This window comes from Physeter macrocephalus, unplaced genomic scaffold (assembly GCF_002837175.3).
Source record: "Physeter macrocephalus isolate SW-GA unplaced genomic scaffold, ASM283717v5 random_1912, whole genome shotgun sequence".
Taxonomy (NCBI): Eukaryota; Metazoa; Chordata; class Mammalia; order Artiodactyla; family Physeteridae; genus Physeter; species Physeter macrocephalus.
Genome location: NW_021147198.1, coordinates 1 through 18,819, shown reverse-complemented (window position 1 = coordinate 18,819; position 18,819 = coordinate 1). Strand labels below are relative to the sequence as shown.

General features: G+C 50.7%; 2 protein-coding genes across 2 annotated transcripts; one reads left to right on the top strand and one right to left on the bottom strand.

Moving 5' to 3' along the window:
* Positions 1 to 34: 34 nt before the first annotated feature.
* TUB (TUB bipartite transcription factor) lies at positions 35 to 13,251 on the top strand (the record flags this gene model as incomplete). The annotated part of the gene is made up of 9 exons (XM_055083670.1): positions 35 to 179; positions 1,368 to 1,535; positions 2,499 to 2,620; positions 3,057 to 3,254; positions 3,527 to 3,639; positions 4,518 to 4,635; positions 6,144 to 6,242; positions 6,466 to 6,637; positions 7,121 to 13,251. Coding segments are annotated over 9 exons (1,269 nt in total), but the record flags the coding sequence as incomplete, so codon positions are not given.
* Positions 13,252 to 14,492: 1,241 nt separating this feature from the next.
* On the bottom strand, positions 14,493 to 16,757 carry LOC114485625 (protein RIC-3-like; the record flags this gene model as incomplete). The annotated part of the gene is made up of 1 exon (XM_055083669.1): positions 14,493 to 16,757. A coding segment is annotated over one exon (482 nt), but the record flags the coding sequence as incomplete, so codon positions are not given.
* Between the last annotated feature and the right edge of the window lie 2,062 nt (positions 16,758 to 18,819).

Sequence of the window (18,819 nt, the reverse complement as noted above, 5' to 3'; positions counted from 1 at the left end):
CTCCCTCTCTCCCTCTCTCCCTCTCTCCTGAGCAGTTCAGGAGGCCGACTCGCTTGCCAGTTTGCCACTGGGAGCTGCCCGCCCCACAGCACCAGCCTCAGCCAAGAGAACCAAGGCAGCCGCCGCAGCGGGGGGCCAGGGCGCGGCCTCTGGGAAGGAGAAGAAGGGGAGGCACAAAGGTTGGCTTGCCCTCACTACCGGCCTTCTCAGGAAGCCCAGCCCCCTCTGTGGGGTTGGCAGGAGGCTTATCCTCCAGACTTCGGGGTGAGGGACCCGGTGGGAGGCCTTGGCAAGGGCCCTACGTGGCACTCAGGGTCCCGCTCCCCAGCTGGCTCACAGGCCTCCTCTCGCTCCTGCGGCACCGGGCTGGCCTGTGGGTGTGGGCAGGCCTCGCGTGCTACCAGGAAGTGAAGTCCAGCTCCTCTCCCCCCCGGGGGGCCTGAGCTCCTCTACCTGCGCCCTGACCAGGACACTCCCTCCGGGGGCCTCAGTGTCTCCCGGCGGCCCGTCCCCACCTCGGGCAGTGCTCAGGCATCTCATGGGCTTCCTCGACTCTTTGCTACTCTCAGTTCCACCCTCTGGGCCCCACAGACCAGTCTGTGCCTCTGCCCCTGCCTCTCCAGAGAAGATCCCTGGAGATCAAGGACAGTTACAGGGGCCCCTGCCCTGAGTTCTGTCTCTGCTGGCTAGACACCCTGTCTCCTCAAGCCTTGTACACGGAGTGGCTTCCGGGCCTCGGGGTCGTGGTTGGACAGTGGTGTGTCGGGGTCCGTCCGTGGGCTCGTGGAGCTGACCGCAGCATTCTGGGTAGAGCCTTGCTTCTGGTCCTGAAGCTGTGGCAACTTGGGCAGGAAGGTTGACGGGGGATGGGAGCCCCTCCATTCGGGAAAGCAAGTGTATGCCGACCTGTCTTTTTTGAGGGGCCCTGTGTGTTTTTACAACGTATGTGAGTCTGCGTGTGTGAGGGAGAGAGATCAGCATTGACGACGTGGAGCTGGCCGCGTCCATGCCGAGTGGTGGCCTTGCTGTGTCAGATCCAGCCTTGTTCTCCCTCTTGTCCTTTTCACTGTGCAGTTGGTTTTGGAGCTGGCTGCTGTCTGCCTGGGATGTGAGGCATTTCAGTCCTACCCTTGGCCACAGATGTGGGGGAACGGCAGAAGAAACAGAGCCCATGCCCCTTCCTAGCTCACTGATCATTAAGAGGGTGACAGCTGTCATTCATTTTTAAAAAATCGGTTTTGCCAATGAAGTTTTCAGAGGGTCCCCCCCATTCTTCCCTCACCCTCTTCCTGGACATCTGAGAATCCAGGCTCTCCCCCCACCCTCCCCACCCCTGGATGGGACTCAGGAGTGTCCATGGCCTGCAGGCACCGGCAGGCCAGCAGCACTGGCAGAAGACAAGTCCGAGGCCCGAGGCCCCATGCGGATCCTGACTGTGGGCCAGTCAGACCACGCCCGGGACGAGGGGGAGACAGCCACTGGTGGGGGCACACGGCCCAGCGGGCAGGACATCCGTGCCACGATGCAGAGGAAGGGTGAGCCCCGTGGGGGTCCAGTGACGCCCCCCAAGCCCAGCCCCAGGTTCTCAGATGCACCCTTCTTGGGGAGCGTGACTCTCCTGTGTCTGTTCCAGCCCCTCCCAGGCCCTGGTGTGGGGCACACTTGGAGAGCAATGAGAAACTTGGGCAGGGAGGGGCCCCTGATAAGGCTGAATTAAGGGAAGAAGTGTGAACTAAGGTAACCAACCAGCCCACAGCCCAGCCCTGTCTCTCCCCATCTGCCCCCAGGGAGGCCCAGGTTTGGGGACAGGTTTCCTTTCCCTTTGGTTCCTTTGAAAAAGCTCGTGCTTGCGAAACGTGACCCCTCTCTGTCTGCTGAGCTAGGGGGAGCAGGGCCAGGAGGCTGAGAGGCAAGGCAGATCCTCCCAGGAAACCTGCTGCCCACATCGTTCCCCCACCATGGGATAGCTTCCTGGAGAAAGGGCTGTTGAGGCACCTTGAGGCTGGAGATGGCATCCCAGGTGTGGAGAAGCACGTAGCCGGGGGGCCCAGGCAGGCTTTGGAGAGGAGTTGGTGGGCCCCACGCATCAGGCTGAGTAAGGAGTTGGGCCTTTCCTGAGATTTCACGGCCTGTGCTAGCCAAGGCCTCTAGTAGGCCTGAGGCCAGAAGTGGAGGCTCCCAGTGCAGGGTCAGCTCAACTCAGGACTTGCTACACAGAGACAGGGCACCCTGACCGCTAGAGAGGGAGGGTCTGATGGCTGAAGCTGGGAGGGGGCTGCACCTGGGGATAGTGACCAGCCCCAGCTCTCATACACACCAGAGAGAAAGTGTCCTTGTGTGCATCTGGATGTACGTGTGGGAGTGTGTGGATGCAGGTGTGTACATGCAGCTCTGCATGTGTATGTCCGTGTGTGTATGGGTGACTCAGAGACTGGGAACCGGTGACCGGGTGTGCCTGTGTGACCACTCGTCCCTTCCCGCTCCTCTGCCTGGCCCAGGCGTCTCCAGCAGCATGAGCTTCGAAGAGGAAGAGGAGGATGAGGACGAGAACAGCTCCAGCTCCTCCCAGCTAAACAGCAGCACCCGCCCCAGCTCTGCGACGAGCAGGAAGTCCATCAGGGTGAGTGCGGAGGTTCCTGCTCAGCAGAGGGGCAGGCGGCAGTGTCACCCAGGTGGGAGGGGAATGAATGTGAAGTGACGGAGAGTTGGCTTTTCTGGGCCAGGGGCTGGGCCCAGGTGCCTATCAGGAGCTTCTCCGGCCTGGGCTCTTCTGTCCTCCCAGTCTCTTCAGCCAGGCTGGGGGGTGGGAGGAGCTGGAGTCGGACAGGATGGCCCCTGAGAACCTGCCCATTTCCTCCTTCCCCACACCCAGGGCTGCTGAGGGAAGGGCTAGGAAGCTAGCTGTTGGTCCCAGGGCCAGGATAGCTGGGTCCACATCCTAGGGGGCCTGCCCTGTCTGCCACCGCTACCACGTTGGGGGCAGCTTTGGATCCCAGACCACCAGTTTCAGCCGTTCAGGGTCCCTGGGGCTCAGGCTTCTCCTCTCTCCTCCATAGGAGGCAGCCTCAGCCCCCAGCCCCCCAGCCCCAGAGCCGTCAGTGGATGTTGAGGTCCAGGATCTTGAGGAGTTCGCCCTGAGGCCGGCCCCGCAGGGGATCACCATCAAGTGCCGCATCACACGGGACAAGAAGGGCATGGACCGGGGCATGTACCCCACCTACTTTCTGCACCTGGACCGCGAGGATGGGAAGAAGGTGAGGTTGGCTTGGACACACAGTTTCACCCTGTGGGCTTGAAGTCCTGGGGGCTGGAATGGGACTGGAAGCCTCAGCTCCAGCACTGACCTGCCAGTTCCCCCAAAGAGACAGAAGCCTCCATGCCTGGTCAGTGTATATGTGTGTGCACACCCATATGTTCAAGAGCTGAAGCAAGGGAGTCACTCGTGAGTGCAGGTGTGTGAGTGGCACCCATGATTGTGTGTGGACCGGAGGCCGGGCCTGGAACACGACCCTGCTCTACTCCCAAGGTGTTCCTCCTGGCGGGAAGGAAGAGAAAGAAGAGTAAAACTTCCAATTACCTCATCTCTGTGGACCCAACAGACCTGTCTCGAGGAGGGGACAGCTACATCGGGAAACTGCGGTATGAGCACTCCCCCAGGAGGCCGGCAGGGGTGGGGGCAGGCAGGGGCAGGCTCTGTAGAGGGCATCTCCTGTCCCCGAGGGAGAGCCAGGCCAGGGGTCGGATCCTCTCCCAAAGTTGTCTCTATCAGATCAACCATAGGCCCAGGTCTGTGCCAGCCTAGAGCTGATTTGAAGATGGGCCTCACGTGCCCTACCCTAAGCTGCTCCCAGGCAGAGGGGACGCAGGCCCGCTAAGAGGGTTGGATCAAACCCTAGGATGTCAGTGATGACGTAGGCCACCGTGGAAGAGCCGCCTTAGCCCCATGGTCAGTGCCAAGGGGCATGGCTGAGAGTGAGCCCTTGAGGGAAGGGAAAGCAACCTTAGGGTGGGGGAAAGGCTCTGAGCTAGGCCTCAGGTGAGGGAAGTTGTGCTGAGGAAGAGTGCCCGATTTGGGAGCATAAATCAAGCTTAGCCGTCAGGAGCGAAAGCTGGAGATGGGGCTGGACCAAAGCTCACAGGCTGAATGGGACAGAGTAGAACATCTCCACCCTCCACGGGGTGCTAAGTCCCCTCTGCAGTCTTGTCAGATATCTGCCACTCTGGTGGCTCACCTCCCATGTGGGGAGCCACTCCAGTTCCTCCAGGGAGACTTTCTGTGGAACTCAGATTTTCCTGAACTGAACCGAGATGCTCTCTGATTTAAACTCAGAGCAAGTCAAGGCCTTCTGTCCAAGAAGCGCCTTCAAAGATGGGGATTCCGTGAGCAGTGTGCCTCCAGGTCCGCTCCTGGCCCAGCCCAGACTACTTTGCAGGCTCGTCACAGGACAGCCTCTGAACTGCTCCATGCCTTGGGGCACAGGGTGCGTGACCCTATACTGATCGTGCCTGTCCTTCAGGTCCAACCTCATGGGCACAAAGTTCACCGTTTATGACAATGGAGTCAACCCTCAGAAGGCATCATCCTCTACTTTGGAAAGTGGAACCTTACGTCAGGAGCTGGCTGCTGTATGCTACGTGAGTCATGGGCTCCCGGGTCTCTGGTCTCCAAGTTAGACGTGACGCTCAGGACTTGCTACCTGTCTGTGGCCTATCCCATCTACCTTTATGGGCAGACAAGGAGGCGCAGTGGAGTGGCCCCTGCCTGGGACAGGACACAGCTGGCCATCTGCTTGGCGAGTTCTGGGGACTAGGCTTGGCTCTCTGAAGCCCAGCCTGGATGCCTCCTGGAAAGGAGGAGGCAGAAGGCCTGGCTTCCTGTTGGTGCAACCTTCCAGTCCTCCCTCCGGTGTTCAGGTCCTGAATGGACTGTAAGGCCCTTTGCATAATCATCTCACTGAATATTCAACCTAAGAGCTCCATCCTATCTTCTTGATTGTATAGATGAGGAAACCGAAGATCAGAGGTTGAGTCACTTGCCAATGTCACACAGCTCACAGATGACCAAACTGGAATATAAACACAAAGGATTTCTCCATCTTATTTCAGAATGAGGGACTGGTACCATCAGCCTGGGAATGCATAGCTGTTTTGTATGATCCAGTGGTGCCACCTGCTGGTCGGCTTTGGGGAGGCAGTCTGACTCTCTTCAGATACTGAGCCCCAGGTGCTGTTGGAGGCCCTGAAGAGATAGTAGTGAACAAAGAGACAAATATAGACCCTTATGGGATGTGAACCCCTAGTGCGGAGATAAGCTATAAAACAGTCATTTAAGCAAAATAAATATGTTCTGATAAATGGTAAGAAGGAAAAAATAAAGCAGGGAAGAGGCCTATGAATGTCCTTTTAGGAAGGATGGCAGGGAGGGCCCCACCGAGGTAGTGCTTAGGTAAAGGCCAGAAGGAAGCGAGAGGCAGCTGTGCAGGTGTCGGGGAGAACACAGCGAGTGCAAAAATCCTGGATGCCTGGCATGCAGGGGGAATAGCAAGGAGGTCAGAGAATGCAGGGGAGTGGTGAAGAGAGCGGGTAATGGGGCCATATTACGTGAGGCCTTGCAGGTCAAGGTAAGAGCATCAGCTTTTACTCTGAGTGAACTGAAGAGAAAAATGATCCGACTTACCAGGACCACTCACTGCTGTGTGGAGAACAGATGACGGGGAGGAGGGCGGGGGTGTGAGGAAACAAGGAGTCCAGCTAAAGGCCAGAACTGTGATCTTGGTGAGAGATGGTGGTGGTGAAAAGTGGTTGAATTCTGAATATAATTTGAAGGAAGAGCTGACAGCATTTGCTGATGGATTAGAAGTGGGGTGTGAGGGAGAGCGGGGAGTCAAGTATGACTCCAAGTAGTTTGAGCAGATGGAAGAATTGAGATGCTCTTAACTGGAGCGAGGAGGACTGTAAGAGAGGCTCATTTGGGCAGAGTGGAGGTTCAGGAGCCCACTTCTGGACATGGTAAGTTTAGAGATGCCTATTAGATGTGTGAGTGGTGAAAGCTAGCTCATCTTTATTCCCTCCCCCTGGTCTCTCCAGTAGGTAAGTTGAGTCCTCACATGGCCAGTGTTGAGTTCTCTGTCTCTATTTCCTAGGAAACAAATGTTTTAGGTTTCAAGGGGCCGCGGAAGATGAGTGTGGTTGTCCCAGGCATGACCATGGTTCACGAGAGAGTCTCCATCCGGCCCCGCAACGTGAGTCTCTACCCCATCCCACCCGTCTTCCCCATTATCCCAGCGTCTGCGTGAGCGTCTGCGGGCAGAACTCCAGCTGCTGTGTATGTGTAGAGGAGACACAGTGTGAGAAGCCCTGGGGGTCTAGGGAAATCTAAGGACTCCCACTCCTGGGGCAGATCCCTCTCTGGGGCGGTCATGGTGCCAAGGCCTGGGCCTGGCTCAGCTGAGGCTGCCCTCCCAGGAGCACGAGACGCTGCTAGCACGCTGGCAGAATAAGAACACGGAGAGTATCATTGAGCTGCAGAACAAGACGCCTGTCTGGAATGACGACACGCAGTCCTACGTACTCAACTTCCACGGGCGCGTCACTCAGGCCTCCGTGAAGAACTTCCAGATCATCCACGGCAATGACCGTGAGTGTTTCTGCCCTGACTTATTACTGTCCACGTGATACCCGGGGCCCTTAGCTCAGGGTTCAGCTCACCTAGCCCTGCCCACAGAGGTCAGAGCTTAAGGACATGGATTATATGGCTTAGATTAGATGTAAAGAACTTTCTAACCATAATGACTGGGAGGCCCTGGAGGAACCTTCTCTGGAGCCCTGACCCTAGATTCTGTGCGCTCAGCAGAGTCTCAGGCGTGGGAACACCCTTTGAATGGACTTCCTCTCTTCTTCCCTGTCTCCTGGTGTTTGTATGCGTCTTTCTCCTTCGCCACCTGTTCCATCTCTCCTGCCACTTCTCCCAACTGGTCTGTGTTGTACCTCCTTTGGGATTCTCTTGGCTTCTCTGCTTCCCGCTTCTCTTCCCTCTTGTGATTTGGGTGTCTGTCCTTCCCCTTCTCCGCCATCCCTGCTCTGCCCTTCTGTCTCTGTCCACGCTTGTGCCTGGCTCCAGCGGACTACATTGTGATGCAGTTTGGCCGTGTAGCAGAGGACGTGTTCACCATGGATTACAACTACCCATTGTGTGCGCTGCAGGCCTTTGCCATTGCCCTGTCCAGCTTCGACAGCAAGCTGGCCTGCGAGTAGAGGCCGCCTCATGCCCTCTGGGGTTGCCCAGCCTGGAGTGGAGCTGCCTGCCTGCGGAGACAGCCCTGCCGACCCCCTGTACATAGGCCTCGTGCCAGGTGACCCTTTGGCTCTCAGTGGGCTCCCGGGCCCAGCCATCCAGGAACTGGCTCCTGCGCCTCCACTGCTGAGGCAGAGGAGTGGGGGATGTGAAGGGACCAGCGTGAATTCTTCCTGTGCCCCAAGATCAACACACACCCCCCACCCTTGGGTTAGTATCCTGCTGCAGTCATGTTTGCCAAGCTGAGCAGCCTCTTCAGCCGGGGAGGCAGGAAGAGGTGTAGAGGGAGAGGAAGCACAGTGCAGGGCTGCTGGGGCCCAGCCATGCACTCAGCCCAACTGTGAGGGGCACAGTGAGTGTGTGTGTGTTAGTGTAAGTGTTAGGGCACGCCTACTTTACAGAGCAGAGGGCTGGGTAGCCGAGCCTGGCCCTTACAACTACAGCAAGTCCTCCAGCTTCAGAAGGCCTCAGCTGGGCCTGGGAAGAGTTATGGGCATGGGGAAAGGTGAGTGGCAGGACCTTGCCAGGATTGCAGGGGCCCGGCTGTGGCTGTGGGAATTGGCTGGTGGCCTAGGCTTTGAGCTCATTTGATTTCTCTGTGTGCACAGAGGCGGCAGGAGGCCAGCCCCCAAGGTCAGATCTCTTAGAGGATGGGGCCTGCAGGACGCAGGCTCAGCATACAGGCGGCGCATGGGACAGGGCTGTTCTGGAGCTCCGTCAGCTGCCCCAGGAGCTCCCTGCTGAGCAGTCCCTGCACAAAGCCCATGAACCCCAGGACACCAGCCCCAGACTGCACACAGGTAGGCGTGCCTGGAGCTCCTGCCTGTGCTTCAGCTCCCACCGCAGTCAGCCTAGGCTGTGGTTGCTGAGGGACTGTATGTGGTTCTTCTTAGCTGGGAATGGGACAGGGTAAGGAGAGCAGGAAATGTTTTAGAACCACAAGAGATCAGAGGTGGCAGGACTCTGAGAGATCATCTAGAAAATAGGACTTGCCCTGGGTCACCTGGCTGGTTAGGGGCAGAGTTCGGAGTTTCAGCTCCCTTGATTTCCTTGTTTCCACCATCCCCCAAGAAACTGCTCTCTCTGACCTTCCTAGGGCACAGTCCGCATGCCCGTGCACCTGATTCCGGAGACAGAAATGTCGAGAGGTGGTGAAATTGAAACCGTTTCAGTGGGAAATTGGGCAGTTCCCTGCTGAAAGCTGCCTGGATTTTTGCATGTCCATCTGATAGGGACTGGCCTGTGCCTGGCTCCTCCCCGAGGGCAGGCCTTAGCAAGGTTGCTGCCCCTTTTGCTATCTAGGTGTGACAGGTGGGTTGTGAGTGTTCCAGGGCTGTGCCTGGTCCCTCCCTCCACCGCCCTCCTCTTTGGATGGCAGCATCTACTCTGAAGACTTGGGAAGTCTTGCATATTTGTCATTGACCCTGACAGAGGCTACTCGCCCAGATGGAGATCAGAAATCAGTGGGACGCAAGCCAGAGTTTGTTCCCCACTTCAGAGTAGATAGATGTGCTTGGAAAGACTACATAGAAGTTGGTTTTTTAAAAAGTAAAAATCATACTTTAAACATGTTAGCAAGGCTCTGAGGTGAAGTTGTTTTGACTTCAGTGGGAGGTGGTATGCTCATTTCCTGGTAATCTGGGTTTTCCTACATTGAGTGCTTAAAGCAAGGCATTCTTGTTCTAGCAGGGATCTGCCCGCATCTGGGGCATATGTCTCTGTGAGAGGCCCCTCCAATGGTCCAGGTTTTGTTAACATGGTCTAGTTTCTAGACAGCTCTTGACTTGGGGCCATCTTTAGGGCACTAGAACTTTCTATACTGGAGCTGGTCCACTTGCCAATGAAATACGGTCGTGCCGTCCTCCTTTCCGTAGTCCCAGTTTGGCTCTTCCTTTCTTGACTTTGAAAAGAGAGACCTGCTGACATTTAGAATGATGGAAAGTAGATGCTCTCTAAAGTCTAGTCAAGCTGTTTCTCTGGGTCAGTGATTTTAAGGTAGAACAGGTTGATTCTGGATCCTCATGAGAGTGGATCCTGGTGGCAGAGTGGAAAATTCATCAGAAGCACAATGGAAAACTAGTCCCCTGCTTTCTCCTCTAGTACACAGGGGAGGGGGCTGACAGATGTTTTGGTAGGGTCAGGAATGTGGCCTGAGTTCCAGCCTGGGCACGGAAAAGGGGAGCTCAGCAACAAAACCCTCTGTTGGGCATTGAGTGACAAGCAAGAGCACTCGAGTCACCTGCTTAAGACCCCAGCCTCGCAAGGTCTGTTCTTAGGACCCCATCCTTGGTGATGCTGGTTTTGCTTGACCACTGGCCTCATAGCCATGGGCCCAAGGACTCATAAAGCTGCCAGGGCCCCTGGAGACCACTTGGGCTCAGCCTCTCCCACAGTAAGAGTTTGTGCCCTTCATACCCTCTAACCAGATGGTCCTGGGTTGGGCAGGGAACTTGGTGATGGAATGAGCAGTCCCTAAGGGTGTTGGGTAGCTGGGACCTTAGGCAGCTCCTCTGCAACTGCTCCTAGCTCTAGCTAACTAACTCCTCCTGGGGCCACACCCCCAAACAAACAGTTCTACAGAGCAGTGAAGTTCACTCTTCCCCAATTCTGGCTTTTCTTTCCTTCTGGCTCCAAGGTGCTCTGTGTCTGTCTGTGTGTCTGTGTGTGTATTTGGGGCAAAGGGCAATCTGAACAATCAGTTGAGGTTTCCTATTACAATCATATTTCTACAGATGAATAGGAAAGGAGTAAGGATGTAGTTATGCTCACCGGTGGATTTTGTTCATTTCATGCTCTTTGATCAGAAAGTATACTTGGGAAAGTACCAACTCTTTCTCCCAAGGTTCTGATTGGGAAGACACCATCCCCAAAAGTTTAGTTCTTCAGTTCCCACTTTGCATTACCTGAAGAAATTGGTGTGTTGCATGTGTGCTTTTGGATGAATTTGAACTTTTATTCTAGTTGAATGTGCCTTAAAAATCATGACACTAATTCAGAACGAGCATGTAAGGTCCAGACCCATGCTGAGGACAGGTGTTAAAAGCCAGGAAGTGTGATAATCACAGGCTAGAAGACACAACATTTGGGGCCCACCTCCTTCAGTGACAAGCGCAACAAAACTGTAGAAGCAGACATCTTTCTTTGCTCTGGAAATGGTGGGGCATTTACTTCTAAATGAATTTACCATATATTTAGAGGCAGTTCTGAATTTAACGAGCCACAGTGATGACTTCAAACTAAGAGGCTTGTGCTTTCCTTACAGTGAGGGGAGAGGCTGGGCTGGCTGTGTCCACGGCTTTGCTATGCAAGCACAAATTCCATCTCCTAGATGGAGTCCCTGGCTTTCCCTTCCTGCGGTAACACCAGCCCATCCCTCTCTACAATTCTTCACCCCAGCTGAGATACCCCTGTGACCTCAGGATGCCAGGTGGCCCTCAGAGTACATTTTTCTAGATAGCTGAATGAGTTTGCTTTCTTCTGGTGCCCAGCACTGAGTGGGGCCTGACTCCCCTGCACTCAGGGCCCAGCGTTGGGACCCTACACTGCCCTGGACCCTGGCTTGTAGAACTGTAGCAGCCCCAGGAACAGTAAAGGATGGGCTCTTGTTTGAGTTTAGTGGTCACCTGTCCTTCCATACCTCCTGTTTGTAATTTTCTGTCATCTCAGGATATGGGGGGAAAGGTACAGCAGAAGTATTTGGGACGGGTTTGGTTTTTGAATTTTCCAACCAAGTTGAGAGGCAAGTTGGTCTTACGGAAAGCACTACTGCACTTAGTAACCATGTGATTTTGAGCAAACCACGTGATTTTTCTAGGTCTGTTTTCTCACCTACCAAACAAGGAGGTTGGACTGTCAACAGCTTGCAGTAGGATTCAGGGTGAATGAAAGTTGATCCTTGCTTTCATCACTTTCTAGCTCATCACCGTGCCTTTTTTCTTTCCTAAGAAAGACGTCACACCCCTTTCCTCTTCTGTTGTCCCTCCCTGTCAAGGTCCAGGCAGAGCTGGAGATTAGCCAAGATCCAGAATTTCCTAGAGAGTAACTCCTAGAGAGTAACAGTGTGGCTTAGAAAGGGAAGCCCGACTCTGGCCTCTTTAATCCTGCATTTGGTGACTAAGGGGACTTAGGATGGTGACACTTCTCTTATTGGGAGCATACATTTAGCCAGTTTTCATAATGCCTAGAATGTGTATGTCTATTTGCACAAGATTGTCTTTTCCTATTTTGGAGTGGTCAGACATTTTATTTTTGTTCAAAATCATCAAGTTTTAGACAAACTTGCAAAACTGTGCTTTTATTAAGTGACTTTTTGAATAAACTCTTTGGTATTCTGGAGCAAATGTATTTATTTATTGGTATGTGCAATGACAAAGTTGGTATTTTCCCATGACATTATGTATGTTGTAGAACTTAGTGTTTGTCTGAGTACAGACCACAAACCCTATATCAACAAATTAAACCTGAACTGTTTCAACACTGCTGTGCACTTTTTTCCCCCTATAAAAGAAAAAACATGTTTCTTACCTAAAAGTTTTTTTCTACATCATTCATTCCTTCTGTCCTAAGAGCCTCAGGGGTGGGCGGGAGGTGGTGGTAACAAGGGGATCATAGCTTGTTTAGAAACCATCACATATGGGTGGAAACTGTCTTCCCTCTGGCCGTGCTCGTCAAGTTTAAGGATGGTCAGAACCACACACGCAGAGGCTGGATGGGCTAGAAGAAGGGTAAGGACAGAAGGTACTTAAGTTAGAGCATCCTCTGCAGGGTCAGCTGTGCCAGCTGGAAGAATGGGCTGCTGCTTCCTAAGTAAACCCCTGTGGGCCTGGCCCGTACGAACAAAAACAGGGCCATAGAGCTGAAAAAAAGGTGAGAAAGGCCCAAGTGGTAGAAATAACATGAAGACCCAGCCACTGGGTTCCTCTAGCCCTATGCAGAGCAGCCTAACCTGTTTAAACAGGACTTGGACATACTACACACTTGGGAATTTTCTTTTCGGCCTGTGGCAGATATGAAGCCAACAGCAAGGGAGGCTGCAGTTGTGGCTGGAAGCAGACATGAAGGCTATGGGTCTGATCCTGAGGGAGGACATCAAAACTGAAGTCACCCAGACACTGCAGGACCTGTGCTCTGGGCCATTCCCAGCAGTCAGGGTAGCCTTGGAGGGTGTCAAGGGCGACAGCCCAGCAGCACAGGACTTGACGACAGAGTGAGATGCTGTTGATGGCACTGGCATGCGCACCTAGCACAGGCTACACCATGGACAGACACTGCACAGCACTGCGAGGGGGGTATTATTCCCAATGCATAAATGAGGAAATTGGTGCTTAGAGAAGTTAAGGAGTAATCAAGAAAAAGGAGAAACTTGGCCTATTTACTTTGTATAAGAAAACGGGAAAGGAAAAACAAGGTTAGGTACATTTTAGAAACACTTGTGTGAAAATGGTCAAGGCAAAGTCTGTGATACTTCATGTTTTTCTCATTGCTGGGTAGCTGAAGTATTAGATTTTCCTTTGGTATATAAATAGTCTGGGTGGAGGGAATCTAAGAGTGTGGTAATAAGTAGGGTTGGTTTATTTATTACTCCAGATTTGGAGTTTTTAATGTGGTCAACAGCATTTCCTACCTGAACTGGCCTCTCCCCTTGGCTCTGCCTCTGGGAAATAACATTTGCAGGGCACTACTAAAAAGGAAAGAGATTTTCGTTGTTTAGTGGTCAGGTTAAAGACAAATCTCGTAAATAGCCCTGGACAGGGTCCATGGAGAGTCCTAGTTTACAGCTATTATCCTGGCATAAGTAAAGCTCCCTTTCCCCAAAGTGTCCCAGATTGGACCATAAGTCATTGGATCATCCAGGCCATAGAGGGTGCAGAGAGTGGGGTCCTCACAAGCCATCTCTTCTAGAGGCCAAACGTGCCTGCACTCCTCTATGCAGCTCTCTGGGCCTGGCTCCTGAGCTCACATAGCACTAGTCCTGGAACTAAGGAGGTACGCTCCTTGTGCTCTTATTCTGACCAGGAAAGGGGATCTCCTGGCCGGATCACCCACCTGATTTGCCAAGCATGGTCCCAGGTGATGCAGTTGTTTCCTGGGCCAACTATCTGCCCCCAGAGGTATGACCGTGCTCTGCCACGGTGCCTAAAAGTCACGGCAGACCTAGTGCCAGGGGACTCAGCCCAGATCATTTCTGGAGAAATGAAGACCAGGAGGAAAGAGACAGCAGGCATGACAACAAAAACCAGTCCCATGATTTTGGTCATCCTGGATTGTACATACAAATATAATCGTCATCCCTGAAGAATAACATAATTCTGAAAAATCCCAAAAGGACTGCCTGATCCGAAATTACTGAAGAGTACATTAAATTTTTTGAAATATAAATACATAAATATATTCCTGCTATATAAACCCACCAAGAACCAGGGCAGCAAGAGCTATCATGAGGTCTTAGTACTTCCAACAGAAACTATTTCCATAAGCCAATTTCCCCCAAAGATTAACATTCCAAAAAAGAGTTGGTTATGTGACACCTTACATACCAGCCTCATCAAAATACCTGAACATCATCCTTTTACTTTCACACCCCACTGCTCTAACGCCACTCTCTCCGCCAAGAATGTCCTTTCTCTTCCTTGCACAGCTGGAGAAGTTATTAGCATCCCTCATGACCCACCTCCTCTGTGAAGTTTCTTGAAGTACTTTAGCAAAAATGATCTCTTTTTGTGCTCCTATAGATTTGGGTCCATATCTCAAATACAGCATAAAACCTTGTACAATAAAAGTATAAAGTAGCTATACCGCTTATTGAGTGGTTATCCTGTATGAGATAGGATAGTGCTGTGTTATAGGCACTGATGATTTCATTTAATCCTCATAACTACCCTGTGAGACCTGGACTTTGACCCGCCAGCTTTAGAATGAGAAAGCCAAGGTTCTTGGGGTTAAGGAGCTGGCCAGATTCTACAACTAGAATAGACAAGGATGAAATTGTGACCGACATTTCTCTGCCTGCAGAATTCACGATCTTGGGCCCTTTTATAGTTCACAGTTCATTTTAGAAAATAAATTGGATAAGGCTCCCACATTCAACTGAGTTTCTTTAAAGGCAGGGATTGAGCCTTCTGTTCCCACTGCCTAGCTCTGAGCAGTGTCTGCTGAATGAATAAATGAGTGAATAAGCTAGAAGGAAACAAATACATACCTCTAATAAGGGAATCATATCCTAAGGCAAAAACGAAACTCGAAACAGGGTCCCAGAACTCTTCTCATAAATCAACCCCTCATTGTGAATGAAGAGAAACAACACGAAAAATAATTTATCGAAACAGTAAAGAGCACCTACATTATTTTTTACCTTCAGCATTACATTACATCTAGACTGTTTTCAGTACATTTTAAACTATTCTTTACAAGTGAATCAAATGTTCCACACAGATAGAGACAATATGCTTTCTACAGACTCAGTCTTCAGTGACTTTTCTCTGTAGTCATTAACTAACAAGAAATGCACAGCAGTAGCTGATACATTATTTTAATATGATCCTGTACCTGTGACAGCAGTGTGTATGCTTATGTGATTTAATAGTGATTAACCTGTTTTCCTGGCCTCTTGCTCATGCCAGGCACAATGGAACTCTAAAAGCCAAGTCTACCTTTACATGATTTCTTAATTTTCAAGTCTTCTGCATTTCATGACTGGCAGTATCCTCAGGAATGTGTCCTCTTTAAACTCTTAGGTCTTACCTGTAAACTGAATTCACTCATCCTTACTAGACAGAATACATCTTACCTCAAGGAGACACATGACACATGGCAGCTCAGAGATTAGGCTTTTGGTTTGGTCACAATCCTCGCGGTCCTAACCTACCTCCTACTTTGCCCAGCTTTCTCAGTAGACTCAGATATCCAAATACGGAACAAACGGTCTCTTCCCGGGCACTGCTACATTGGATCCCTGCAACTTCGCTGCTGGGCTGGCACTTGGTCTATAAGCTCAGTCCTCCTCGTTTCTGTTTCAACTGAATTTGTTGTGAGAACAAATTTCCCAGAGGGTACAACTTTCAGAAACAGCATCTAAGCAAGGACTGCCTATAAGCACATGGGTTCTCTCCCCATCACCGGCTCCCTGGCCTCTGAGCATCTCATGGCAGGACCACCACCCTTCGGCAGGCTTTCCTGAAGCCTCAAACCTTGGCTCTGCAGGGCAAGGACTAAAGTCTCTAACTCAAGTTTCCTCCGGCCACTGAAGACCAGAGGCACAAAGGTACTTATGCATTTGGCAGTTCTGTTAAGCAGAACAGGGATAAAGGAAGCTAGAGATCCAGGCAATATTAGAGCAAAACCATCCCCCAACAAGCCTCTAGGTTCATTCTCAGGTCAGTGGGAGTCTTCTACTCTGGAGAAAAGAGGAGATCTGAGGCAGCCTGGGTGCTCCTAAAAAGGGCCTTGCTGTGAGAAAGGGGCTTCAGTTCAGACAGCAGAGTCTTACCCTGCTCTGGCCCCACCATCCCCACTAACAGGAGGTTTTCTTCTTGAGCTCAGCGGACTACTAACCTGCTCAAGGCCCACAGAATAAGGTATTTTGGACTCTGAAATCTTCACTCTTACAACCTTAAGTCCTCATCATGTATAATCTGATGTTCGTTCACAGGTAAACCATCTGTTACTCCTAACACGAAGAGTCAGACCTCTGCCCTGAGTGGTCCCATCTGTAATTACAATAGATGAAATATTACTCAGTGGATCAACTCTCTGATGGAGGAAAGGCAGGAAGAGAAAGAGGGAAGCTGTCTTGTGTTCATACTGATTACTGTGATGTTTTACAGGTGACAGGTGTGTAAGCACCAGGAAGGACACATGATATCCAAGGCAGTGGCCTGATTGGCTATGATATTTAAACACAGAGAATGAAATACAGGGCACAGGGCCAAGGATGAAATCAGAGAGGAGAGAAAGGTCACCTTGGGACTAGAGTAATGGGCACCTCACCAAACTGGCTGTCTGTACTCTAAACGGTGGGGGTCCCGCTTCCTCAGCATGCCCCCTGGATCTGCTTTATCAGCACCGACGGCTGGCCCTTCATCTCTCAAGTCGTGGGGCCACATTTCTCCGGTGGTCTCCTCTTGCTCACGGTAACTGTCTGCACCAAATCCAGCATTCTCTGCCAAGACAGCGGGATCCTCTTCTTCATGAAAACAGCAGGAACGTGTTTCTGCCTCTGGGTCACATGAGGCAACAGAACTATTTTCCTGAGCTCTGGGGTCGGTAGGCGTTTCCCACCCCAAATGGCCTGATCCTCCTCCTTCTTCTGTCACTCCCATTCTTTCAGCTATTTCCTCGGCAGAGGGCTCTTTTGGGTCAGGGTAATCCACCAGGATTGTTTCTTGCCTACGCTTGATGCAGTCTGAAAGGTCATAAATTGGATAGGTCTCTTCAGGGTAACCTAGAGAAAAAAGCAGTACAAAGTCTTACAAAGAACGTCTCTTCCAAATAAAGTGTCGGGCTCAAAAAGGCTTCTCAAGCAGCAGCCATCCTATCCCAACAAATCCATTCAAGAAATCTCTAAGATGATTCTAACGGTTCTCAAGTTTCACTTGAGCAAATTCTTGGCGATCTGGCTGTCCCCCAGCTCTTGGAAATACAAATCAATTCAGTTGAAAATCCCTTCCTAAGTGCAGGGTGCTTGGGGCAGAATGTAAGTCACACTCCTCAAGCTTCTGCAGTAGTGATGAAGATTAAACAAACAACATGAGCCTCAGTTTAAAAAAAATGTACCAAACACCAGATGGAGAGAGCATAGCTCAAGGCTAATGTTTATAATTTCTATTTGGAACCATTTCCATATCTTCCGGGGGGCGGGAGGGGGAGGAGGGAGGAGGAAAGGAATGCTGAGCTCTTTGAAAAATACACGACAAAGCCTTCTACTAATCAAAACAACTGAAATGGCTTGCAAGTGTCAGAGAGAGAGCATTTTAGCAATACATGCCCAAGATCCCGAAGGACGAGGACTGCATTTTCAGAAGACAGAATTTCCATTGTTGGCTTCTTCCTCTTCACAAAAGGGAACGAAAGAAAACAACAAACTGGTAAACAAAATGAATCCCAGCAATGATCATGAGAAAAGAGAAAGTGTTGCCAAATTGAAGAACAAAATGAAATACATCTGTGTCAGCCGAGTGGCGCCTGAGCAGCAGATGGGCCGTGCTGGAGCTCCTATGCCAGTGCTGGCAACAGCAGCCATGCGCACGCACAGTGTGAAAGCTGGAGCATTTGAAATCCATTTGCACATTATGATAACTGGCAAACTGAACCCTAACATAAACCATTTTTTTGCCTACAAATTCTGAAAAGCAGGGGTCTTTTTTGGTGCCATGTAGAGTGTGGAAAGACATTTTTACAACATTTATAAGTAGGGGAAAAAAACAGTCACACAGACTCATTTGTAGAAAATTTGAAAAACACAGACAAGTTTTAAAAAGAAAACACAAATCACCTAGAATCCCACCACTGATAACAATGTGTTGTGTTACCTCTGGCCTTTTAATCACATATAAACACATATCTTTCTCTTTTTTAACAAAGAGGGATCATACTGTATATAAAATGCTGTACCCAGATTTTTTTCATTCAACATTGTATCATGAGCCCTTCTCCATGTTATTAGGCATTTTAAAGTTGGCTGCCAAGTATCCCATCATACAGCTACGTAACTGACGTGATTTACCACGCCTCTTCTGTAAGACATTTAGATTCTTTCCAATTTTCCATTATAAGTTTCATATTAGTTAAGATCTCTGAATATAAATCTATGTCCACTTCCCTATTTCTTTAAGATAGACTTCTAGAAATATGAAAACTAGACCAAAGGGAATGGACATTTTAAAACCCTTTTTTACAAACTCTGCCAAATTACTTTTCAGAAGAATGGTATAAATTTTTAGTCCTACCAGTGATGTAAAAAACTGTCCATCTTATCACATCCTCACCAGCACTAACAGTAGTATGTCAAGAATCTTGCCAATGCAGTCTTAGTTCCCAGGCTTATAGGTAAACTGGAGCTTCGCTACCCAAGGCCCTCACAGTCTCCTTGGTCAAGGGCAGAGGCTGGGGAAGTCCATTTGCTAGTTAGCTCCTAGCCACTGCATGCCTAAGAAAAGTCCATTCTCTGGCATGTTCCTGCTTTGTCCCCACCAGGAACAAACCCTGACGTTGGAATTCCATGACTTATCTGCTTTGGTTTACGAGGCGGAAGCCTGCTGAGGAAAATCAAATAGTGACTCACATAACTACTTAGGTAGCCTGTATCAGCCAAGGCACTGGTTACCCAAAACTTCATTAGAAACATGCGCAAGCAACAGAAACCCACTGGTCCTACTAGGAAATCGGCAGCTCACAACAGGAACCAAACTAACCAAACTATGTAAATAGCCCCTGAAAAAAGTCAATGCAGGAAACAAGAGTTAATGTCAATCAGCTTATAATTGATGTTCCCAGTAATATTCAACAGGTTATTGAATGTATAAAACCAA